The 26082-nt window shown below is 35.5% G+C and overlaps 3 protein-coding genes across 3 annotated transcripts; all 3 read right to left on the bottom strand.

The window, feature by feature from the left end:
* Positions 1 to 5755: 5755 nt before the first annotated feature.
* foxg1c (forkhead box G1c) lies at positions 5756 to 7841 on the bottom strand. Its single transcript, XM_038285849.1, has one exon. It carries the CDS (start codon positions 7735 to 7737, stop codon positions 6553 to 6555), a length of 1185 nt encoding a protein of 394 aa, XP_038141777.1. The 5' UTR covers positions 7738 to 7841; the 3' UTR covers positions 5756 to 6552.
* Positions 7842 to 12846: 5005 nt separating this feature from the next.
* pglyrp5 (peptidoglycan recognition protein 5) lies at positions 12847 to 14754 on the bottom strand. Its single transcript, XM_038285852.1, has 4 exons — positions 14611 to 14754; positions 14335 to 14530; positions 14130 to 14248; positions 12847 to 13358 (listed from the first exon to the last, which is right to left on the bottom strand). The coding sequence occupies exons 1-4, from the start codon at positions 14621 to 14623 to the stop codon at positions 13189 to 13191; spliced, it is 498 nt and encodes a 165-aa protein (XP_038141780.1). The 5' UTR covers positions 14624 to 14754; the 3' UTR covers positions 12847 to 13188.
* Positions 14755 to 19482: 4728 nt separating this feature from the next.
* polr2i (RNA polymerase II subunit I) lies at positions 19483 to 23790 on the bottom strand. The gene is made up of 6 exons (XM_038285817.1): positions 23623 to 23790; positions 23431 to 23485; positions 22812 to 22885; positions 21789 to 21863; positions 20093 to 20144; positions 19483 to 19646 (listed from the first exon to the last, which is right to left on the bottom strand). Exons 1-6 carry the CDS (start codon positions 23682 to 23684, stop codon positions 19584 to 19586), a joined length of 381 nt encoding a protein of 126 aa, XP_038141745.1. The 5' UTR covers positions 23685 to 23790; the 3' UTR covers positions 19483 to 19583.
* Positions 23791 to 26082: the final 2292 nt, after the last annotated feature.

The raw sequence follows: 26082 nt of genomic DNA, 5'->3' as shown, positions 1-26082 counted from the left end.
AAGAAAGGGTAAAATATTACTTAAATATATCACTTAATTAACTCGAGGACATTCCAAGACTGTAAAGAATAACCCACAATATTTACTACATGCATACAACAATAATAGATTAGTTCACTAAGTTAGCGTTTAGACTCTGAAATAATCATCACCTTTGTTAAAAATACATGTTACTTTTAAGTTGTATTAACTTTCTCTTTTTCAAAATATATTTTGAATATTGTTTGATATGATTTTTTACGTGTCATATACACACATTTAAAACATACTCTATTAATGAAATAAGTTTAAATCTGTTTAACTGTAATGGATTTGCATGAGATCTGTATCCTCCACTTATAGTTATTACTGCTGTCTTCTTTAAAAAAAAGCTTACTGATTTTAAATGTGTTCAGCAACCTTTCAACCACACCTCAACACAAGAGTTCAAATATGGTACAATCAGTGAATTGGACAAAAATACAAAGCCTTTTCATTTAGGAATTCCTTCATTTTAGATAACAATTTTGTGGATGTTTATTCCACTGCCACATTTATATGCTAATATAGTAATATTAATATGCACATTTATTTAAAATAATAAAAAATAATCTTTTTTTTTGTTATTATATAAACTTTTTATTAAATGTTAATAGTAGCTGTCTTGCAGACTTTCTAATATACCCAAAAACACTGATTTCAGAGGTGAGTAGAGTAGCCAAAAATGTATTCAAGCAGCGCTACTTTAATGTAACTTTACTCAGGCAAAAAGCAGCCATCCAAAATTTACCAAAAAAGAGTAAAACACTTTTTTGAGTGGAAATTTGTAGCTATTTAATTAGTGAAAAGGATGTAAGCGTAAATAATACTGTCTTTAGAGTATTATAAAGGAATGAGTTTAAATCACATCATTACAAAATAACACATTTGGACAGAAAAAACACATTTCTAAATCTGTTTATTTTCCAACACAAAAAGTATTTGAGACCTATGCTTAACAGATAATGTAAATGAGTGAGGACAACAGGGTCAGAAGACCAACAATAGGAAGCTTAGAAGAACAGCTCTGTCCCTTCAGAGCTGTTCTTAAAAGTTTTTCTTAAATGGCTTTACAATAAAAAAAAAAAGAAAAAAATGTCTCCTTCCACTCAGGTGTGACTGGCCTTTTCTTCCTTTGTGTCTTCAGTTATCTCCATCCTTTTATCACTTCTCCTTCCACTTGTGTTCTTTTTCACAATCTATTCACTTCTTGTTTGAATTTTTGGAACTCTTTTTGTTCCAAAATGTATTAAAAAATTATTTTTGTCCTTCCAAAAATCCTTCATAAATTACAACTAGTCCAAAACTAAGCCACAATCTTACTGCTCCAAAGCTTTCTGACCTCCTCCCCAACGAAATGAACTCTCTGCATTTAACCCATCCCCTTGGGGAGCAGTGGGTTGACATTGTGCAGGGCCCAGGGAGCATTGTGTGGGTTAAAGGTCTTTGCTCAGCGTGGCAGTTCGTCGGAGTGGGACTCGAACTCAGAACCCTCAGGATTCCAAGCTATGCCCTAGCAAACGGTCACCAGGATGGGTGACTTACCACTTGAACTCACGTCGTAGCTTTGCATGTCTTGTTGCCATGGAGAGCCAAGGATTAGGTCACTCCTGCTGTGGAACTCAATGATCTTTGTATCACAAACTCATCTTCAATCCATTCACTTTTTCGATTCAAATTCCAAACTGATCTGTTAAACTAGTTTAATCCCTTAAAGGTACTGCAATAAGTACTGCAATTATTATTTCAAATTACATGTTATATTCCTATTTATCTTCTTATTTTGTCTGTTTTTATATATTGATGATATAAAGTGCCATTGAGTGTCAAAAAGGAGCCTATAAATAGAATTAATATAAAAAAATTATTACAAAAATTCTACCTGTGGAAATGTATCTACCCATCCCTCTGTCTAAATAAGAATATTAATTCTGATTTTTAGATTGCAAATAAGTTTAGAAAACAACTTTCAGTATATTATAAGTCCACATTCTAGTATCTCTAATGTTTTTTATTCGTCTGATGGAGTATTCAAATCTTAAAAGCTTTTTGTTAGTGTCAATTTGTCAAAAGTCACTGAAATAATTAAGATTTTCAATAACATACATATTTTATTAAATATGACGTACTTGATATATAGATTCCTGAATGTTTATATATTGAAGACCAGAAATATATATATTTTAAAGACATGGAGTAGTGTATAAATGCATTATTACTACAATAAACTTATAGTACAAGGTTATACTACACAGTGTAAAACATTAAACAATGTGGAATAAACGGGTTCAGAAATTAACATTTAAAAATCCCAAATCATTGCTTGCCATTTTATAAACCTGCAACACACACATAATAATAATCTCTCATCCTTCACATTTTTTCTTATGTTCTTCCAAATTATGTCCAAACCTTCTTTCATATATTCTCTCCAACCATCAGGTTTTCTGTTGTATTTAGATCTGAGGTCTGAAATAAAACAGGTAACAACTGCAAATGACTGATTTATGTATTATTTGGTAACAAATGACTGATATTATGATTTCACGCTCAAAATAATTGAACAGTAGGATGAACTCTAATTCACCTTATAGGCAACACTGGATCTATGGCTCTAGTGGCTGAGATGCTAAAGCTAGCAGAGAATGGTGGGGATTGTTCACGGTAATAAAAGAAAGAAGAGAAAAATGTGCCTTAATCATAATAAACATTATTATTATCCTTTCCAGCAATAGTGTCTCAATTACTTTTTTGGCATTGTCTACCCTGTATTTTGAGTTTAATAGCCAAAAAGCAATTTTAATTTTGAATCATAACTCTGCTTAAAGATAATTTGTTGACCTTTTTTTAACTTTCTGATAGAGTCCACTAGATATTTTCTTGAGTTTATGTTTTAAAGCGTGAAGGATGTCAAGAGATTCCCCAACTCTCTGGAGGAGAAAAAAGATCCGCCGTCACATTTAAAAGTAGGCAGGGTGCTTCTAACATATCTTTAATTTGTGGCACATCACACCCACATGGAGCATCTAATCTGATAACCCTTTGGCCTTATCTGACTAAACTATCAAAGATATATTCAGAATGAAATTAGTACTTAAGAAATATGTTCAAACAACAAATATATGTGAGTCCTTGGTAGAGGTGTTCTTTCTCTACCAGATATAATGTTTAATGGACAAAAAAAGTGTATTTCCATACAGCAAAGTTTAAAGGGTATGAATACTTTTGCAAGAGACTGTAAATGTGTCAGAATCTCAGAATCAAAAGTCGTATTTTTTGTCTTTTAGTATTAAGATGCTACTACAATAAAATATGAATCGTATTCTGAGACCATGAGATATTTTTACAGGGAGCGTTTAAATGTGACAAAGGATTTTTAATATAAAATGTCCGAAAAAACAAATCAGAGTTTGATGCCGATCCTTACAGTAATTAATGAAAAACCAAAAGAGAGGTGTGTAAAGTGAAATAGATAAGGAACATTTTTATTTATCATAATATTTAGATGGATGATGAAAGATAAATGAATTTTAATCTTTTGTGATAAAAAAACTCTTTTCTCTTTTTAATAACCATTCTATTTTTTTTATTTTAGTTGATTCTCAAGAGGATATTCTTCAATAAAATCATTATGCTATAAGTAGGAGTGATGTGCCAAATGAAACTGCGGAGATCTTCAAGGTAATCTAGAATTTTGAGATTTTATTACAGATTTTGTGCTCTGAATTTAACAGGTATGTATGTTTCAGATTAAGAAGACAGAAAAACATCTTTCTTGTCCAATTCCATTTCCTTTATAGTTGGTTGAAATTAATATGAATAAAGGTGTTATGAACAAATGTTTCCTGCTTGCAATCAAACCGGTGGAAATAAATGAGGCTGAGAAAGCAGCCGGGCTGATACCACAGACCGAACAGTTAAGTCTTTGTTATGCTTTTCTTAACAAGGTAACAGGAAAATGTTAATGTGAACGTGTCTGTTAGAGAGAGTGAGAGAAACGAGGATGTATGCGACAATTCTGCAATGAGACTAAGAGATTGGCTTTCTGGCAAGAGACAGACAGACGCCTATGGGTGCACAACCCACCCACCTTGTTCCAAAGGTTACACATCTACCTGAGGAAATCACTTGCTCCAGATAAAGGCATCCTGTGTGTTGCTGAGAGAGGTGAGCGTGTCGGATTGATTTCCACGGTGCACGGTCCTATACCTTTGTGAAACGCACCTTAGCCAAGAGACTTCAGTCTGAGGCTGAGGAGAAAAAAAAAAGAAGCTCAGCGTTTTCTTACAGCTAATGGGACAGCAAGAGCTAATCTGGAAGCACTTTGTAGCTGCCTAATTAAGAGAGCAACAAGCATTAAATCAGATGTGCAAGACAAAGATGCATGCACCAGGCTTATCACTATGAAATAACAAGGAAAACACACAAGATTCATTTCAAAACTGGTTACTGTCAGAAAAATTTAATCATACAACCCTTCTTTGTTAAGGACAGATTTGGTTAAATATACACTCACTGTCACAACATGTTTGTTTAGGGTTAGGGATTGTTGCAAAGTCTTTTCCTCCACTAAACAGCTTACTTTTTTTTTTTACAAATAAGAATTGCATGACTTTATTGCTTTATTCTAGTTAGAATATATTCATTTATTTTATTTTAATTTGAGCAAATTAGATTTTCATGGCTGCACCATGTTGCAGTCATGTCATGGGTTTGAAACCTGTCCAAGGCCTCTTCAGGGGATGAAGGAATGTGGATTTTCCCTGGGTACTCCTGCTTCCTGCCACCGTCCAAATCCCTGCAGCATCCAATTTAAAGTTCTATTTGCACCAAATATTGAAAACTTTGTACTTCCTTTCACAAAAATCTGAATAAAACATTGATTTCTGAGATTGCATCATGGAAATGGTACCTAAAAAAAAGGTGTTGGGAAACAGTTGCTTTTGCAAGTAGAACAACACATTCTCCTTCTGTCGCTCAGGGAGCAACTTTCAGTGCGCAACATTTTACTGAATTTACGCGCGCAACTTTCAGCTCACTGTAAGCGCAACCATCAGTACTGAGCTCTGCCCAATCAAATGGGAAAGAATTATTACCTCTGTATTGATATTTATCAGGAAACTTGTCAAAGTCTCATTGCAGCTGATTACGCCTATAAATAATTATTTTATTCCAATTCTATCCTCCTCATCTCCCGCCTCCAAGATTATTCATATCACCAATGAAAATATGCATCTTTCTATATAGACAGCATGCTTGGCAACAAGGAAGTTACCTGATCCTGCCCCGTCTGCCTTTAACCACAGAGCGACTATGACTGACGGGCTGATGTCTCTCAGCATAAAGGAGCTTTTGTTTAAAGATGAGGCAGTCGTCCAGAGAGAGGTGCTCTAATCTGTTTCCCCATAGATCTTATTTGTTTTTTTAGTATTAATTTGTGGAGGAGCGGCGGCGGAGGGAAGGTGAGGGAAAGTTTAACAGGCAGGGATAAAAACACTGGACTGATCAAGGAGACATGCGCCATTAGAAATAAAGTCTTTACACTGTTTTAGTAATATCTAAAAAAAAAAAAAAAAGGAAGTCATCATAATCATCATCATCATAGACAAGCATTCCTTTTACAATCTCCAGTTGATGTATTTTATTTTACTCTAAATGTGTAATTCAGTTAATCCATTTTCCTTTTGCGCGCTCAAATCTCCTGAGAGAAACGCTTAATATCGCAGCCAAATAAGAACAATCAACAACAGTATAAGGCTTTAATGAGGAGGAAAGAAAACACAATTTAAAATGCATTATTTATCGTTTAATTACATGTAAAGTAATTAAAATAGAGGAATGCAATATATTTCTTTTTAGTCGCAACAATGAAGAAACCCAATAAGGTTAGCAAATGAACAATTCTGATTTCCTGATGTTTACACAATCAGTAATTTTTTTAATGAACAATCCTGCTGGCACTTCTGATTTATTCAATAAATTTTTGTTATGTATCTATATTTATTAATTTTACCTGCTGCTTTAAAAAAAATTGGACCTAAAATATATGAGGGAACAAAATGGAATCACAAGTGAAAAATTTCCTCATTGATAGTCGTTTTGCTATGACATATAGACACCTTAATAACATGCGCACAAAAAGATAGGCCATATACAGCAAACAAATAGGTGTAAAAACAATAAGAGACAATAAATTAATAGGAAATATGACAGTTTTTATATTTGTGCCGTTTCATTTGTCTAATTTATGTTTTATCAAATAGATTTTTGCGCATTTGTTGGAACTTTTGATACAAAAAAAACGTAAATCAGCATTTGAGAATGGGGCAACTGCAATTGGCCTCTTTTTACAACAATCTGCATGGCATAAAAACATTTCTAAGGTGAATTTTAATCCTCCCGTATACAATAACAGATAAAAAGTATGATATTGGTCCATAACAACATTATCAGGCTATGCAAGTTTAGACGTTTGATTTCGTTAGATTTTCCTCCTAAATGCTACATTCATGTTCTTTATATTTAAAAGTTTTTTCATACTCCAAAAGGAGGACTTGGACCGACTTGAGGGCAGTAATTTGGAAAGTCAGTCGAGCATCCTCCAGGTTCTGAGTGTCCACTCTTGGATAAAAGCTGTCCCGTCTTGGAAGGGCCGCACTCCTCTAGACACGGACTAAATGCGGCTGCGCATGGGATTTGGTGGGAGTAAAAGTAGCTGGCCTGTCCGGAGATCATGTTCAATGAACACGGGTCTGACAGCGGCAGGGTGCACGCGGGGATGGAAGTGGCGGAGAAGGATGTGCAAGCGGAGCCGATCTGATGGCGACGGGGCTGCGCGCAGCTCACCCCAATGTAGGACATCTCTTGGCGAGTCCGCACGAAGCGCTCCGTGTCAGGGGCGCACGCGCTCAGTCGGACTCGCTGAGAAACCACCGGGGAAGCGTGGTTGGAAAGGCGCGGCTGGCCGCGCATGTAGGTCCCCGCGCTGATGTGGGCGCGCACCGGTGCTTGGAGAGGCAGGAACGGCGGAACCGGCCAGTAAAATGAGCTCGCTGCGGCTAAGGTAACGCTGGCGGCCGTGTTGGGGGGCATCAGTCGACCCCCTCCACCTCTCCTCAAACCAAGTTTGCTTCTTGAACTTGCGGCGGCTCTGCGTCGGAGCTTCCCAGACGTTCCTCCGATAAACACGTCGTCGCTGCAGGGGTCCAGCATCCAGTAGTTGCCCTTACCGGGATCGTCGTAGTGTCGCGGCACCTTAACAAAACACTTGTTCAGACTCAAGTTGTGTCTGATGGAGTTTTGCCAGCCCTGTCTGTTCTGTCGGTAGTAAGGAAAGTTGTTCATGATGAATTCGTAGATGCCGTTGAGGGTGAGCCGTCGCTCTGGACTTTGGCGGATCGCCATCATGATGAGCGCGTTGTAACTAAACGGAGGTTTCTCGGGCTTCACGCTTTCTTCTTCTCCGGTTTTCTTCGTTTCCCTCTTATTTTCCTCTCGTTTCGGTGCTTTGATGTCTGGTTTGGAGCTCCGCTTGGATTGGTCGCAGCTTTCGTCTCTGTCAAAGTTCTCCTCTTGGTTAGTTTTCTCAGAACGCAGGGAAGGAGAAGAAGGGGACTCCTGGTCACCCATCATCTCTTCTTTTCTCCACAGCAAACTGCTGATGCTGAAAGAAGACTTGTGAAATAATCGCGCCGGAGTTTTGAAATCTTCCATCTCCATCTGTGCGCGCAGTCAGTGCCTGCAGCCAAGCTGAAGGTGAAACTGCATCACCGCGCGTAAAGCGCGAGGATGAGCTCATTCAAAGGTGGTGACGAGCGAGGGACGCGCTGACCAAAACTTGGCAACACATGCGCACGATTGCAGCGGCTCAGGCAAAGCTGGCCCTAGGTATAAGTAAACTGAGTAGATAGTTACCAGAATGCTGCTTTTTAAATAATTCCATTTAACAATTTCCGAAATGTTTAATTTTCAAGAAATTAAGTTTAAATCTATATTTAGCATAAATACTACAACAAAAGTACAATCTGTCTTCGTGTTTTGATAATTATGATAACCTCCCTTTATTAAAGTTTAGTCATTTCTATTACTTATGTCACATTTTCTGCTTTCTGGCCCAGTCATAGATGCAGATCCTGGGGGTGCCCAGATTCAAATTTACAGGAAAGAAAGAAACTGCGTTTTCCTCAATGTTCCTAAAATGTTTTTAACGATATAGAGCAGAATATTGGTCCCTTCTGATTTGTGGTCCAACTGGTTTTGCTTTAAAACCAGTGCATGTCTGTCTGACTCAAGAACCAGACAGGGTAACTATGAGACAAAAATGCTGATCAAAAGAAGTCAAATTTATGCTTCACTTGTGATGGTCCTTAAGACTTTAAGGAAACAGAAGGTGGAGCTAAAGGCCAAAGTGTGATCAATTGGAAGGTAACATCTGGTGTAAAAAGAGTAGTAGTGAAACAGTGGTCGCAGTGTATGGGCCTAGGCTAGATCATGAGTTCTAGCCTTCAGGACTATGATGCACATATGTTTTTTTAGTGGCCCGGTAAATCTGAACTGAAGTCAGTTGTGACATGACAAGATAATAACAAGTAATATAATGAAGAGTGGGTCAAACAAAGACCTCCACAGCGATGGTGCCAGCTGGTTGCAGTTTCTGTGTGGCACTGCTAGGTTGAAGGCTTAGGGGGAACTGTTTGAGTAAGGTGAGGTTGGTTTCGATAGCTTTTTAACCTTAATGGGTTATATAATTCAGCAATTGCATTTTTATCAGTTAATACAATAGATGTTAGACTGCATAGATGCAAACTACATTTTGTTGGTTTGTATTTGTGACAGTGTAATGACAGTAAATATAATAATATTATAATAAATACAATAAATATTCTATTCTATTCTATTCTATTCTATTCTATTCTATTCTATTCTATTCTATTCTATTCTATTCTATTCTATTCTATTCTATTCTCCTGCCAGGCTCAGCTAATCTGCTAAAAGCAAAATGATTTTAAAAAGCCGTACACACAGCCCAGCTCCCTGACCTCTCTGTGTTTTTACATATTTATTTTGACTGTTGTTTGAACCAATGTTGATTTGAGCAATAGAGTCAAAGTCAAACTCCTTTTTGTGTGCACAAACTTGGCTAATAAAGTTGATTCTGCTTCTGTTAACTTTATCTGACACTGTATATTGATTGACAATTTTAGATTGGAACAAACTAGCTAAAAAAAAAGCAACAAAATCTTAAAGAAGAAAATGTTTTTTCCCCCCACTCCACCTCCAATCCTAGTTCAAAAATTGTGTTTAATGTAACAGGATTATTGTAAGATTGATTTGTTTATAATTTATTACATCAGAATATTTTAAAGCCCAAAATAGATAATTGGACAAATATCCTAATAGCCTGAATGAAGTTGGATCATTGCAGTAAAGTAGGTCATCGAATACATGGAATTAATAGAATCATTCACCTGCCTCCTTATTTGACAGGACAGAACATGTTGATAAAAACAACAACAAAAATAGATAATATTCTTCAGCTTTTGAGCAAATTTCAATTTTTAAATCATGTACAACTTTTGCAGTTGGTTTAAATTTGATGATCTCCACGATAACAAAGTTATATAGACAAACCTTATCCTGCATTTTAATACTCCTATATATAAATCACCAGTTGTGCATATTGCTCAACAACTTCTGCACTAACATCTGCTTCCCGTTATGATAAATGAGGCCCAGTGAAGCAATTTTCAAATAAATCTCAACAAACAGTTTCTGATTTATTTTGATTGCTTCAGAAACTGTCATTAGACGTGGTCTCTTTCTTCTTGACTCTGAGAAAACTTCCATGCCACATCACAGCAGTACTGAATTATCACACATATACATGCAAACATAAAACGTACTATTGATCAAATAAATAATTGTGAAACTGATTAGATTGTTAGACAGAAAAAAATAACATTTATACACCTAATTTAAGGTGTTTCCCACATTTAGCGCACATGGTGCTAAATGAACAAACCTCAGATAATCCTACAAGATACAAGGGCTGCTTTGGTAATTGCAAACTATTAAACTATTATATTATAACTATTATATATGAACTATTATTCTTATTTATGTTTACCCATTTTGCAAACATGTCAATCGTGAAAAGTATCCAACACAACACAACACCAAGCACAAGTTTCACCCAAACTATGTTACACCAGACACTATAACCTGAAGAGAAATAAAGGTTCATGCTGTCAGTCTGTATGACTGATTGGTGAACTCTTAGGTGCAATTATAACAGTTCTACTAAGCTGAAATTCAACCCCGTACACCCTCCTCTCCCTCTGGGCTGGCCTCACCTTCTCCTTACTTTTCCATTAATCTCTGCACATCAGAGGTTGGCAAAATAGTTGGGTGTAGTATGCATAACCCCAACATAAACAACAGAAAGGAAAACAAACTGTTTTTCAGGAAGCCAGATTATGATATACGAGATAGAAAATGAGAAAATTAGACGATATCTATCTATCTATCTATCTATCTATCTATCTATCTATCTATCTATCTATCTATCTATCTATCTATCTATCTATCTATCTATCTATCTATCTATCTATCTATCTATCTATCTATCTATCTATCTATCTATCTATCTATCTATCTATCTATCTATCTATCTATCTATCTATCTATCTATCTATCTATCTATCTATCTATCTATCTATCTATCTATCTATCTATCTATCTATCTATCTATAAAGATCTCTCTCTGTTAAAGATCAAATCCTCATACTCATGTATGGGTATTTCTTGTCCAGACAGTCTTACATACAAAACATCAGATGCTCAAAAAAAAAATGCAACCGATTTTGACATTTACTTAATCATATTTAGTTACTTTAACACAATTGTTTTATGTCTTACCCTGCTAACATGGAGTAACTAAATATGATTAAGTAAATGCCAAACGCCGTAGCACAATTTTTTTCAGTAAGTAATGAGCTTGGATTAATTGGAATATTGTTTCTTATATTTATATAGGCCTACTTTCATAAGCATTTTGAGTTTAATATTACGCCTGTAGGCTGGTGAAAACACAAACTTTCAGAAAAAAGGATAAACACCAGTTTTTATTTATTTATTTTTTCCATTTGACATATTTCAAATTCCACCACAAGAAGAAAGTCACATATTGGCTTTCTTTTTTTCTTGCAACTTTAAGATTATTTGCCATTCTCTACATTTTTTTGTACTCGCTTCATTTCCCTATATCCAAACCTGAGTAGTCAAACCTTTTTAAGGTTTTCTGTTCAGGTTTTGAGTGGCCATCTATTCTCTTGTCCCTTTGGATTAAGTTACTTTTGAGACACTTTTATGCCATTAATCAAGCATTTATTTCTGTAATTTTAAAGCTACTAGCTGCCTAAATCTATCAGTGATCTGGAAAATAAGAAGCATAAATCCATTTTATTCTGTAATAAGCGCAAATATATGTTTTGTCGGTTAAATATGCTCAAAATCAACAAATTAGCACCAAAAAATTAAAAAAGAAAAAAAAGGATAATTTTTCTGAGTAAATATTCAACTTTTTGTTTCAGTGACGTTTGATTTATTGTGTTTGCTTGTTTGTTTTCTTCAGTGAGAAACTGTTTGACCTCCGTGAACCACAAAACCTACATGCAATTTGTTCCCCTGTTAGTCGGGTTGATGCAGGGGCCTCTCTGCGCACATCGCTGCGCTGCACAAGTGCGCACTTGTCGGGAATGCCTTCGGCCCTGCAGAAAGGGCGCAGCGCTGCCCCAACATTTGTAATCCGGTTAGATGTTTGCCCTCAGTCTCATCACATGAATCCACCTCTTGTTTTGAAATTTTGGATGATCTTTCGGTGACAACCGGAGAACAGTATGGTTCTTTACAGACTTTGTTTTTAATTGAACAGTTTCCAATTTGTGAGTCAGATGGGGAGAATTTAGCTCTGATCTCTTAACGATGGGCACCAAATTAAAATAATAAAACAAAAATTATCAATAAAGAATAAAACAAAGATTAACCCAACAATATGTATCTTTAATTAATAACAACATAAAAATGAACAGAAACATCCATTATGTTTAAATGAGAAATTGAATTGCACTCTTACTCTTATATTGCACATTGACTAAAGTATTTGAGCTTACATGGTAGAAAACAACAGAACACTTCCAGCTCCTAAGATTAGGGAATGTTTCTATTAGGGACATGGTGCTTCCTGTTGTTTTGCCTTTTGTCATGGCTCCCTCTGGTGGAAAAGAACCCCCTTTACAAGCATTAAAACAGTTTGAGGTGCTCAGCCATAATATCACTGAAAAGAGAGGATAATAAAAATGATCAATCATCAGGGTGGTTTTTTTGTTGATGGGAATTCTTAAGCAGCAGTTGAGCAATTTTTCCTGAAAGTTGATGTTTAAGAAGCAGGAAACAATGATCAGACTGGATTCAGTGAACTAAATAAAGATGGCTGGGTGAGAATATCTCTAAAACTCCAGCTCTTGAGAGGTGTTCAAGGTGGGGTTCAAGCTGAGGTCTGTTTAGATAATCAATGAATAGTGGTAGACAGATGACTGGTCCACACAGAGATCAAAGAAGGAGGATAGTCTGATGTCTCATGTTCCGCTTTATATCATCTGGATTGGGAGTGGCGGCCTGGGGTTAGGGCATAGAGCTTGGAATCCTTAGGTTATGTATTAAGTTTGAGCCCCACTCCCACAGACTGCCACTCTGGCTCTCTGAGCAAGACCCTTAACCCCCAATTGCGTCCCAAGATGGCAGCCCATCACTACCAAAGGGGACGGGTTAAATGCAGTTCTCCAATGTGAGATCAATAATAGTTTAATCTTCATCCCCCAGTTGGATGAAGAGAGCAAGTCGCTGCAGGTAGTGTGATTGTTAGGGCAAACCTTGGCTCCTGTCTTCACAATTTCAAGGCTCTACTGACCTCTTGGTATCAGGGGGTCAATCGGAGTCCTTCCTGAGAACAAGTTAGTGTGGTTTCAACAGCACCAATGAAAATCTAATCAGAGCTCTACCCACATGGCATAATGTCCAACGTGGGGTTAGAAAGGAGCTGGTAAAGGGTTGAAATAAGTCAGCGGTTTAGACTTCCTCTTCCTCTCTTTTTCCTGAGAGGTTCATTCAAGGTCATATCCTCAGCTGTGGCAGTGCAGCATAAAGATGTTCTCCAGGGCATTCTGTAGCTCCTAAATCTCTGTGCCCATACAGCACAAAGTCTGGTTGTATGAATCCTTGTCTGACTCCAGAAATCAGCAGCTGCTTGACTGACAACAACGCCTCTTTGCTTGGTGTGTCATCTAAAATCAAAGGAAGTAGAAGTCAGGCTTTATTAGCATCCACGTGGTTTAAAGATGAGTCAGCAGTTTGAAAGCCCATTTATTGATTCATTGTTGGTAAGCTGGGGGTTGCTGTAGTCCAGTGGTTCCCAAAGATTTTCTTCTGGGCCCCCCTTTGGATTACAATAAAATTTCCAAGCCCCCCCCCCCCCCCCCCCCCCCCAAAAAAAAAAAAAATCAACTGGGCACACACATCGTTAGATCAGATATAATAAATCTCCAAACTCCACTGAAGTTTATTTCACACTTCAGGTTGCAAAAAAACAAACTACACACCATCTTTACAATGGAACACTTTTGTGTAACTGTATTTTTTTCATAGTTCTATACTGTAGATTAGAAGAGGATTCTTTGTTGTCTGTGTTATTTTAAACATATTTCTTTTTTTTATTTGTAACAATATTTAACTTTGCTGTAATCTATACATTAAAAAAGCCTCTGTGCAAAATGGAGTGAAAACATTTAAGAGTTTTTTCTTTGTACTTTAATCCTCCCATCTCTTCAGTGGTTGTAGTGAGCCTGCTTTTTGCTGTAGATCTTCTCAAATCTGGGTTGCAGCGTCACAACTGTCCATTATGCTCAGTCAAGCAAGCGCTGTTTTTTATTTATTTTTATTTTTTCTTCATTCATCCATACCGCTTCCCGCGCCCCCCCTACAATGCCATTGCGCCCCCCCTAGGGGGCGCGCCCCACACTTTGGGAACCACTGCTGTAGTCCAAAGGATTGCTTACTGTTAAAATTGCCCATTAATGCGATGCCCAAGGAGTCATCGTTGTGGCCTTTGGTGTGCGCCCCTCTCATACCCCATCCTCGACCCTCAAACACACTGCCATCTCCTCCAATAAGGAAACTGAAAGAAAGAACATTGAGACAGTCACATTTTCATACCAAAAACTTTCTTAAAATTTAAAACATGAAGAGCGAAAACATACTCACTTATACCCGATGTCATCAAAGTGTCTGTCCTTCATATGAAGCCTCTGGATGCTAAGAAGATGGTCCTTACTCTCTGCCAGGCCCTTGCAGTTCAGGAGGGCCGTGTGGTGTATCACAACTCTCTGCGCTGGACCTTTGAGACTCTCCGTTTGTTTCGGGGTGGCTGCTCCCCACTGTTCCCTTGAAACTATGTTAACTTTAAAGCAGATCAAGACATGATTAAAATTACAACCTTCAAAGAAAATAATTAGGAGGAATTAGTATCTATTCCCTTACCTGTTTGCTCCATGAGGCTGTACACTGCAGCTTATAGGTGTGAAGACTGACCATGCAGCACCTCCTTTATCATAGTTTGTTTAGGAGGGTGTGGTTTTGGAAACTACACCTCGCCTCACAAGCTGTTTTTTTGTAGCATGCCAACAAGTTATTTTACAGCAAGCACAGCCGGCAGAGCAATAGTCATACAGTTGCATAACCAGCTGGTTGGAATATACACGCCGGAAGAAGGAGGAAGTGTACATAAATATGGGCTGAATATTGTAAACACAGGCTGGACAGATTTGTTCACACAGATAAGAAATGATTTCTAAAGTTTATCGGAGTTTTGACAGGAAATCTGCCGGTTATGATGAAATACTGACATGTTTGTTTTCCCATAGAAAAAAAAAAAACAGACGGCAAGTGTTGTGGCTTGTTTATGATTTAGGAGTTGGAAAACATTTGTTATATAAGAAAGATCATTGAGAGATATACCTTTATGGAAGCGTAAGGAGGGCTTTTAAAAAAACAGGTTAAAAAACCAACATTCTTACACCAAATAAACCATTTCAAATTACATACAGTTAATTTAAGTGGGACTTTATATGATAGATGAACACAAAGTAAAAAAGAAAATGAGATTCCTTTATTCTGCTACCATTCAACAGTTTATAAGCGTCCATCTCTGTGTTATTTAATCTCAGCATAAATTCAGCTGTTGTGTAAAGACCTCAGAGGTTTGTTAGAGCAAATAAATGAACAGCATCTTAGAGATGGAAGGACAGAAAAAAAAGTCAGAAAGAAGCACTGAAGACGTTTAAAGTGAATTTACAAGGGCTGAAATTTTTCATATGAAATTATTTAAATCTCTATAGATTAAATAGGAAATTACAGCTATGAACTAATTGTGGTTTCTGACTTACAGGTGTTCAAACTGAGTCAAGTCTGTGTTTTTGCATTTTAACACAACCAGAGACTGTTGATCAAATGAAAGTAGCTCATAGTGATAATGTCCCATAATATAACCTTGTAAGACATTTTGCAAGGTCATATAATGGGCATCATAGCCATAAGTTACTTTTATTTCATCAAAAGTCTTCCGTGGTGTGAGTTCTTTCCAATAGAAAAACCGGATCACTGCTCGACACTCAACAGGCTCCATTTCAGACTTTACTCAGTTCACCTGTAAGTCAGAAATCACAAATAGTTTAGAGCTGTAATTTGCTACTTAATCTATAGAGATTTAGATAACCTCACATGCAAAATTTCAGCTTAATCAAAGATCTGGAATCGGGTCAGGGGCATTACTTATTGAACGCCCCTCGTAGGCTACAGATCAATATCCCACTATTGAACTTCCCACAGAGCAGGAAGACGTTGGCTGTTAATAAACAGAATGAGAGCGATATTAGAGTCAAGAGCTCATTCACAGTCATCTACATGTGTTATACTAGCTAAGAAAATCCCCAAAAAACATTGGTAGTTGACTTACGTTAGGCCGTCGATGGTCTCTTTCATGCTCCAGTTTCTGGCAGCTGCAGCGAACAGAGTTGAGAAAGTCAAAACAGTTTCTTATTGGCTACAATCTAAGTCACCGGAATTCAAATGAAGTTTCTGGCTTTGGTTTTTGGCACCAAATCTTGCCATACTTCCCTTTTTTCTATCTGGAGTTTTATTCACTGCATATGATGGTAAGCCTTAGCTGGCTTTTTTCATTTATTTGTGATGAGTCATAAGCCATCTTTATGGGAAACAGCCCTTGGTGAGTGGTAACTCATAAACCATTGTAATGCCATCACCTGCTAATCTTCGTAAGGCAGAAAATCCAGAGTATTTTTGCTTGCAGCTTCAAAAAAATCTTTTTTTTGTTTTTGCAACAATAAAAAAATTCCTTATATCTATAGTTGATCATTATATATTCTTTCACTTTTTTAATAACCAAGTACCAACCATTGTGTTGCATTTGAGAAACCTTATGTTTCCCTCTATAATATTCTCTTCTCAGTAGATTTAAAAAAAAATTGCTAATAATCAGTAATGTTAGTGTGTAAAAATATTATTTCATTGCTTTTAATCTTTCTGTGTTAAACGTGAACCACCGGCCACAGAATAGAAATATAATTTACAAGTGAAAAGGTCAAATGTTATTTGCATGAAATGCATGACTTCAGATTTTTTCTTACTGTAAATCCCAAAGAAAGCAGAAAGCAGGAAGTAAAATGCTGTAGCTTTAACGCTATAAATGGCCATGTGTACTTCATCTGGTTATATGCTTAGTAAAACAAAGTGAAAGGAAACAAATGTAAACCTAGGAAAATACTTTCAAATAAAATGTAAGAATTTGCTAAAAGAGGCAGTATTTTCACTATGTTTGCTTGTAGAGGAAACTGAAATAAGTGCAGCTTCCTCCTTGGTGATTCAGAGATCAGGAAAATCCAGCCTTTTACAGTGTTATTTCTAGCTTTTTGAAACGGTGTGATCGTTGGTGCTGAATATTGTAATCCTGGTAAAAGATACTCATGACGGATTATTCTAAATCTCAGACTTAAAAATCAGTTACAACAGTGCAGCGTAGGGAGGTTTTAAAACAGGAAGATAAAATTATATCAGATGAAAATGTGCTCACTCAGGAAATTTGGCAGGATCTTGTATTTTTTTTTTAACGTTTTTTTTTTTTATTTCCCTTCCAGAAACTAGATCCCCATTGTACTGATAATCTGATTGAAGTCACTGTTAGATTTTGACAAATTATAACAGGGGTTAAAAATAATTTTACATCAAACATTTAATAAAGCTGCTAAACTGTCTCTTTTTGCAATAGATTTATTATATAATATGCAAGTTTCATGTCCTTTTAACAGAAGAATTGTAATTTATCAGGGCTTTCTCTAACCTACAGGGGAAAAAATTTAAAAAAAAGTTTTACTGATATATCCGTCTGAGAGTCTGAGAGAACTGACGAAGTTCCTTGACCTCATCTAGTTTTCTGACACTTGCAGGTTATAGACAAAACCTTAATGGGGTTGATGTAAGGCCTTTGGAGCAGGTTATCAATTTTTTAAGCTTTAGTTATTTCAAAACCTGAATGCAAATTTTTCTGTTCACCTATGTTGTGTGAAAACCCATTTATGTCCAGAAATAATCTCTAGAACTGAACATGAACCGCAAAAGTTGCAAACCTTGCTCCCTTGGAGGGTCCACTTATTTCCAGAAAAGGTTTTTGACAATTTGATACAAAAAGGAGTCAGCTGCATCATGTTAATGAAGTTTGCTGGAAAAAAATGAGAAAACATGGAGGAATTGCTCTACAACGCTCATCTGCTTAAAACAATAATTTTATGGTTAAATCTTAAAGCTATAGTGGAGGATGTTCTTTTTTCAGGTGGATCATCAAAATAAGTGGTCCTCTTAATTGTCAATCATTCTGCTGATATGTTTATGTAAGGCTGTCCTATGTGCTCATCCATTTTCACTTACCGGTGGTGAGTCTGACATAGAGGAAAAACTGCAAATCTTCTTGTGGAAAGTGAGCTTGTATGAGTGATGCAAACAGCAAATTTTAAACACGCATTTAATAGCCCTTCCCTCTCGGGAGCGGGTACAGGGTTTTGCATGTGCATTTCTTTTTTTAAGGAGAGGGCGGGTCTTTTCAAAAATTGGCGGAAATCCTCCACTATACCTTTAAATAATAAAAGGTTCCCAAAGTCGAATCTAACTGGTTCTGGTAACAAAACAATAAAGTAAGCTCGCATTAGTTTTCAAAGTCAGACCCAGGTCAATAAAGCAATACATTTAAATAAGCTTTACCATTTATAAGAAGACAGCTCCCATATTTAAGCAGGATTGTCAGGTTATGATGGCTTAAAAATGTCGAGCTTTAAGCAGAATTCATCCAGATGTCAGTTTGGTGTATGTATATCAATGAGGTTGATTGGATTAAAGAATATCTGAATGCATTTAAAGCTGTGCACCACATTCTTCTTTTGTTGTGTTATCAATACCCCCTTCAACAACCTTACCTCACAGAAAAACAACAATAATATTAAGATGTTCTGCATATGAAAACTTCAGTCATTAAATGCAGGTTATCATTGTGCTTTGTGGTTTGCAACAGGCTGCAGATGACTAATGTGTCCTCTGAGTGAAAGAGACATATTTATTTGATGACTTATCTATAAAACTCTGCTTAGCCAGACTCCCTCTTGCCTAAATTCTCTTCAACAAAGATTTAAAACTGTCTATTTTGTTTTGCTTCAACATTTTTCTTTTGCATGTTTCCAGTACTCAGAGAAAGATAAACAAACATTCAGCAGTACACTGCAAAAAAAATTTTTTTTCTTAAAATAAGCATATTTTTCTATTGAATTGAGCAGGTGATACACTTTGCCAAAGGAACAGGACAATTCATATTTAAAAAAAGAAAAAACAACTGCATTTTTCAAACATTTTTGCAGTGTAAGATCTTATTCCTTTGACAATATTTCCAACCAGTCATAAGAACAAGCTGACTTTCTTAATTGGTGCCAAAATTGTCTTCATATTTTTGACTTTTTAATTTTTTTAACTGTGTAGCCTACTTATTATATGAGATCTTCTGCACAGACCCCACATGAAATTAAGATCTAGATCTCAAAGCCCAAGTTGTACCCAATAGTCATGTCAGCAATTAGTGATTCTGTCACCAGAATCCCATTTCTTTCATCTAATAGGGAAACAAAAAAGCAGAAGTGTCTTAGGAGGTTTTTTTTTTTTTAAATAAAAAGTTTTATTACATTCAAATCCCCAAAACAAATTCTTAAAATCTAACAAGAAACAAACTGAAACTGAGCATCACTAATCAAACTATTCAGTGAATGGTTTTCAATTAGAAAACAAGTATATTACAAAGCAGGTCTGCTAGTAAAAAAAAAAAAAACAACAACAAAAAAAAGGTCCATCTCCCAGCTCCATCTTGGACTGTTCAGGACAGACTTCTCCATGATAAACAGCTGCTACTCTGTCCACCGGTGTCCACAGTGAGGAGCCGTGCAGACGTAATACAGACGCATAGCATCCTGGGAAGGAAAAAAACCCAAACTAATTTAGATTCAGTTTAGAATGATTCAAAAGTTCAAATAACTTCTAAAGCACTGGGTTGTGAGTTAAGATTAAAGAAAAAAATATAGCAGATTCTTATGCAAACTATATCCTTTAAAGAATAATTCTGTTTTTCTGTAAAACAAATAAGTTTCAGTAAAAATGATCTATCAAATCAGCAATTTTCTGCTTCTGATAGCTGTTTGAAGGAGAGTAGCGTTGATGAATTCTAAGTACTGTTTATTTAGGCTATAATAGTGAAGCTGTGTTGCAACGGAAGGGCTTTACACTTTACTTCATCAGGTGTGGGAAAGAAAATCGCTGATGCTCCAGATAACACTGCTGCTCACCATAAAACATTTAAATACAACCAGAAGATTTACGAAGGAACAAATACAGAAAGGTCATAAAGACATCATCCTACCTCAGCCTTCATACTGTGAGACTGGAAGAACACTGCCTCCTTGTGACCACATCTGAAAAGTGACCAGAAAAAAAAAATCTAACTAAGTTAAAATACCAACAGAAATATATATATATATATATATATATATATATATATATATATATATATATATATATATATATATATATATATATATATATATATATATATATATATATATATATATATATATATATCTGTGTGTGTGTGTGTGTGTGTGCGTGTATACAAACATACACCAAACATTTGAAGCATTGAAGCTTACAAATTTGAAAACATGGTACCCTGACAACATAAAACGTAGCATTGAACAAAAAAAGAAACCTGACAGCTGCTGTAAAAAAAACAACAACCAAAAACTGTTAACTGATGCAGATCTTTGCTTTTGTACAAGTTTGAGTCAGAAAAATAGAGAGAAAAGCTCCAATTTACATTTCACAGATGTTTTGTTTGTCCGTAGAAAAATACAGAGATTAATAAATTAATTAAAATCTTAATTTCAGACAATAAAGCGAAATCGCCAATTGCAAACGTTTTTGTGTGTGTATGTAAATGTTTAGTTTTTTTTTTTTTAAATAGGAGAATAATTAAAAAACAATGGAGAAAGACACCACTGAAAAAGAAGTCTGTTCAAAAGGAGCGAGAAGACAAAGGTTATTCAATTCCACCCCTTTGCTGAACAAAAACTAAAATTTACTTTAGATAAAAGTTATTATAACATAATGCTATAAACAATAGCAATAACAATTAATGCCAAAAGTGATAATAGGACTATTAATCATAATACAACTACTACTACTAATAACATTGTAATTGCACTACTACCAGTAGTCTTATAATTTATAACAATGCCAATGTAAAAAAAAAACCCCATAATTGATGAGAAATAGATAATCACCACCCTCCATTTCCATACAAATATCATATTGTTGTATGATGATTTAAACATATGTATATTGGGAGACTGTTTGTCCTCCAGGATGTTCCAGTTTTACTCCAAACAAAAAATCTTTCAAGTGAATTTAAATTCCACATCCATCTTAAATGATAAAGTCTACCCTATCTTATATATATAAATAAATAAGAAGTTATTAATAACTGTATTAATTGTAACCAATTATCTATGACTCCCATTTATCATCTATTGTATTTTGATCATACAGCACATATTGATCCTTCCCACTGATTGCTTTTTTTGGTGTTTTTAGAGGAAATGATTGTAAAAGAAAAACAAAAGCCTGGTACGAAACATACTGCTCCTAAATTCTGGCCTCAAAGGAGCGCAGTACAATTGATGACACTACTGCTACTTTCACACACAGCAGGTCTCTTTTATTCTGAATTTTTTCTCCGCCAGTGCAGTGGCACCCAGGGCAATGACATAAAAGTTGTTGAGTATAGCATTGTATGAAAACTATGGAATAAATATCTGATTTAATGTCACATATGTAAGTGGCTCAAATAATTTTTCTTTTTTTTTTAAGCTGAAAAGCTCTGAAATGGTCCACTTAGACTGATGAATTTTGGTTGAATTTTCCTGCTCTGTTAACATAGCATATGACTTGGCATGTAAATAAATGTAACTCTCAGTTATCTTGAAAGTTAGTGTAATATTATTATTAAACTAACCTCCACATGTCCACAGAGAGATAAAGTGGAAGAGGGGAGCACTTACTTTGGACAGGGGTGATCCTCTGTTCTCGGTAACGTAGGATCTTGGGCTACATCAGCGATGATTTGAGTCAATTCACTGAAGAGAAATCACAGCACCATTTGGGAGAGGGCAATCAATCGTCTTACACAACAAATGAGAGATTTTTACATAAGCAAATAGAAGCTTAAGTGCCACAATATTGGAGAAATGTTGTTTAAAATGAACACATCTGCCAGACTTCATCAAAGGACAAACTCAGTATAGTGCCCCCCATCTGTACGCAACTTTATTTGAATTTTTTATTTTGTATTTCACACATATTGAATTAAAACGTGTAAATTCAGTTTCATGCAGGAAATCTTATCATATTGAAGAAAAGATCAGCAAAGTAATATAAATGACCTCTCTAAGTGAAAGAAGTGCATGAGCAAAGTCATAACATGTTTTTTTTTTTTAAAGAATAATTCACTAACCTAGAAAAATCTCAGCTTTGCCACAGGATCACATCTCAGTACTTTAGAAAATCATCTAAAAAGTTTCTAATTGAATTCACTGGTTGACCACATAAAAATCTAAAACTTAACATCACAACATTAAAGTCCACTGTTAGTTTAAGTGATCATAACTCAAGAGATGTATCCTTTTCCATATATCTTATTTGGCCTATTTGTATGGGAGCCAGTTTCCGCCACATGAAGGTAAAAAAATGCCAAATCAAAAGTCATATTTACGAGATACAAAGTCATAATTTCGACTTTCAAGCTATGAGATATTCGAATTTCAAACTCTGTATCTCCATTATGACTTTGTATATCATAATTATGACTTTGAAACTAAAAATTATGGTTTTCTATTTGACATTTTTTTTATTTTAATGGAGAAACGGTCTTCCATATGTTTGACAAAGCAAAACAGAACATGTATATTATGTCAGAACAACTAAAACGCTCAAATAAAAGGAACCTAAAGTACTAAAAGTTAGAAGAGTAATCTTGCCACACATTTAAAACTAGAAAGCAGATAATATAACATCTTAGTACTTACTCAACTTCGTGTGTGATCTTATTGACATAGATGCAGCTGCTGTCAGCCTCCTGCTGATAGTCACAGTTCCTACACTGCAGTTTCAAAGAGAAAACAAAACATATTAAAATATGAAATTATACATTAGATGAATGAATATTTTAAAGTTTCATTGCATCAACATAATTTATTTTATACTAGACTATTCAATCTAATGTCATACTGCTGCTGTTTATTTTTCAGATCTGCTCTTCCTCTGCAAATAGTTGCACTATACATCCCTATTAATGCTATGTGCATTTGTTTTGTCTCAAATTAAATATGAAGTAAATCAATTAAATATAACTGAATTACATCCAGTATTCATTTATGACGCATTTATACCTTTGTTTAAAACATGCACTTTGCAATAAGGGTTTTTCTGTTTCTGGTTGTGAATAAATGGTTACATTAGGGGATATCTTAATTCCCCCGAACTTTAAAAACGCTTAAGGTCATTTTCCTGACAATATTAAACACATGAAAACCCCACAGTCCCTTTAAAAGCCCAGGCTGGTTAAAAATATCCACGTTTTTAGGAAGATGTCATTGCAAACTGTATGCTAACAAATGAGCGGCTAGTTTCTGACCAAATACTCACCGCATACAGCAGGATGCGGTTCTCTTTGTCTTCCTTTGGATACAACATGTTGTTACTGGGAGAAGAATGAACAAAGTTACTTTGATTTTAATCTGTTCAATACGGGACATCCTTCTGTAGGCAACAAGCTGGTAGCACTTCTGCTAACATGCTAATTCCACTTTCCTTTGTTTATTTTTGGCCGCAACTCACCATTCCTGACAAAATCGTATCCCAACAAATCCCGGCTCGTGTGTTCCAACGTCTATGTCCATCTGAAAAAGTTTTGTATAGAGAAAAACAAAAAACAAAAATAGCGATAAAAGGCGCAACGTTTTTTGTTGACAGTGGCAGGGTCTTTTTTCTTCTTCGTAAGCCGGTGGCAACTTTTAGCTGCAATAGCGCCACCTTCTGGTCAGCAGCTGTCATAACAACATCATATTCTATCCAATGAGCGTACTATTTTCAAGAATTTTAAATAAATAAATAATAATAAATAAAAGAAATACAAAAAAATATTACGAGACTAATTATACTACTACGAGGAGTCATTTTTTATATTTTTAATATTTCTGTCAGCTATAAAGGTTTTAATCCACTTATACATTCTACCATTTATTCTTATTTTGTTTTATTTTAATCAATAATCCCTCTATCCATATCTAAGAGATAGTTATTATGCTTTTCTATTAACTAGAAACCATGTAATTTTAAGTTCTAAACATAAAGCTAGATCTTTAGTTCTACCTGTTCTAAATCCAAACTGATAACTTTTATTCTATTCCTTAAACTATAAAATATTACCTTAACAAGATGTGAGAACAAATGATCTATAACTTTCTGCAAAAATGGATATTGTTCAGGTTGGAAAGTCGGAACCATAATTGGTACTTTCCATTTTTTCCTTGGTTGTCCTTCATCCTATATCTTGCTTTAACAATATTTTCTCACTTTTATCACTAAGACTGTTCAACATGCAATAAAAGATTTGATGTTTACCTGGAGCTGTTTGTTTTCAGTTTTACTTAAAGCCTTATTTAATCCTATAAAAAAAAAATCATAATGATTTCCATCTCATTGTCTTCCTCCTGCTGAAGTATTTGGAGTCACCGCCTAACAGGTTGTTGCTTCCTAGGAGGATACAAAATGACGCATTGAAATTGAATAACTTAACATTAGTGATTGTTTTGTAAAATTCCTCAAAGGTATGACATTTATGTTGTGAAATAAAAAAAATAATGTTTGTAATAAATAATAGGGACCATTTCTAAACGCAAGTATTTTAGTCTTTGAGAGTTTTATTTTATATTTTCTGGCCCTATTTCAGACAGAAAACTGTCGAACAACACACAGGCAAGAAACAAGATGCCAAAAACAAGCAAAATGAAACAAACTAAGACAGCATTCTCATATTTTCTATTTAGATTTATACACATACATTTATACACATAAAGATACATAAATAGGCAACCAAGCATTTCAACTCATTAGGATCGGGTCAGTTTTTAAGTTGATTATGTTTTTATTACTAAGTTCATATAAAAGACTGATATTTATTAATTTATCTTAGTGTATTTAAAAAAATGTTTTGCAACAATTAAGGTTTGTAAATATTTTGCATAAAGGGAAAGGGTTCAGAAACCCAGAGCGTGGACAGGGAGATCATGTGATCTTCATGCTAAGAATTCCCAGCAGATTTTTCTAACCCAGATTTCCCAATGCATTCCCACAGGGAGTGTATTCACTTTTGTGAGACACTCTATAGATGAATGACTCACAGGTTGCCTTTAATCTGTACAGCTAACAGAAAAAAAAAACTTTTAAAAGTAAGATATTACATCAGACCAAATACAAGAATAATAAGAATAATACATAAGATAAGCAGAGATTTACTGTCCAGTCCAAATCCTTACTTTCCTCAAAACAGCAATGCTTTTGGCTATTCTTGATTTTACTTGGCAGATATGAATTTTCCAGCTAGATTTATCATCACAGACATTTTATCTTGTGGACTTGTGATTGAATTGTTTTGTAATTTATTTCCAAACATCATGAATTTAGTTTTTTCTATGTTTAATAATAATCAATTTTTCCATTTCTGTTGTAACCACTTTGTGATTTGCAGGATGTTTTTTTTCCCAGTACAAAAGATGCTAGTACCATGCACAAAAATATATTATATTTTAGCTGGTGTATTGTATGTTTTGGTGCAAGATACTACATGCAAGCCACCTTTCCCCATCTTTCACTGGTCAACTTGTTGGACTGGAAGCGGCCTATCCATCGAGCCTCATTGCGGTTTGCGTTGCTCTGCCGGTATAGGAACGGTTGCTGCCTGTTATATATATACATATCCCCTCCCCGTGCCTGAGCCCTTGATCCTCTGAGCTAATTCCATGAATCGTCCAAATCTAAATCCACAGATGGAGGGATGCATGGTTGGTAACGCAGTGAGAGAGCCATGATGATGATGGACAGATGGACAGAAAACACTAAAAAGACTCATAATAAATTGTGAAAAGCATCCGTCTCGTTGTTCCCATCAAGCCTATCTGCTGTGGGGCCTATTGCCTGCTTTGCAGATGTACGAGTGACCCAATGTGCCAACTCGTCAGACAGGAAGGCCAAGCTAGACTGACGTCACCCATCAGCCTCTGTAATCGAAAGAGACGC

Source organism: Cyprinodon tularosa, unplaced genomic scaffold, assembly GCF_016077235.1.
Source record: "Cyprinodon tularosa strain WSP-4 unplaced genomic scaffold, ASM1607723v1 ctg215, whole genome shotgun sequence".
NCBI classification, from domain to species: domain Eukaryota; kingdom Metazoa; phylum Chordata; class Actinopteri; order Cyprinodontiformes; family Cyprinodontidae; genus Cyprinodon; species Cyprinodon tularosa.
This window is presented reverse-complemented; position numbering and strand designations above follow the sequence as displayed.

Excerpts from the sequence above, each read along its gene's own strand:
- foxg1c (XM_038285849.1), bottom strand. The coding sequence starts at position 7,737 with ATGGAGATGGAAGATTTCAAAACTCCGGCGCGATTATTTCACAAGTCT.
- pglyrp5 (XM_038285852.1), bottom strand. Across the intron at positions 14,249-14,334 it reads TTTGATGACATCGGGTATAA|TTTCCTTATTGGAGGAGATG; the intron begins GTGAGTATGTTT and ends TCTTTCTTTCAG. Across the intron at positions 13,359-14,129 it reads ATTAATGGGCAATTTTAACA|ATGACACACCAAGCAAAGAG; the intron begins GTAAGCAATCCT and ends CTTTGATTTTAG.
- polr2i (XM_038285817.1), bottom strand. The coding sequence starts at position 23,684 with ATGGACATAGACGTTGGAACACACGAGCCGGGATTTGTTGGGATACGA. Across the intron at positions 23,486-23,622 it reads ATACGATTTTGTCAGGAATG|TAACAACATGTTGTATCCAA; the intron begins GTGAGTTGCGGC and ends TTCTTCTCCCAG. Across the intron at positions 22,886-23,430 it reads ACCGCATCCTGCTGTATGCG|TGTAGGAACTGTGACTATCA; the intron begins GTGAGTATTTGG and ends TTGAAACTGCAG.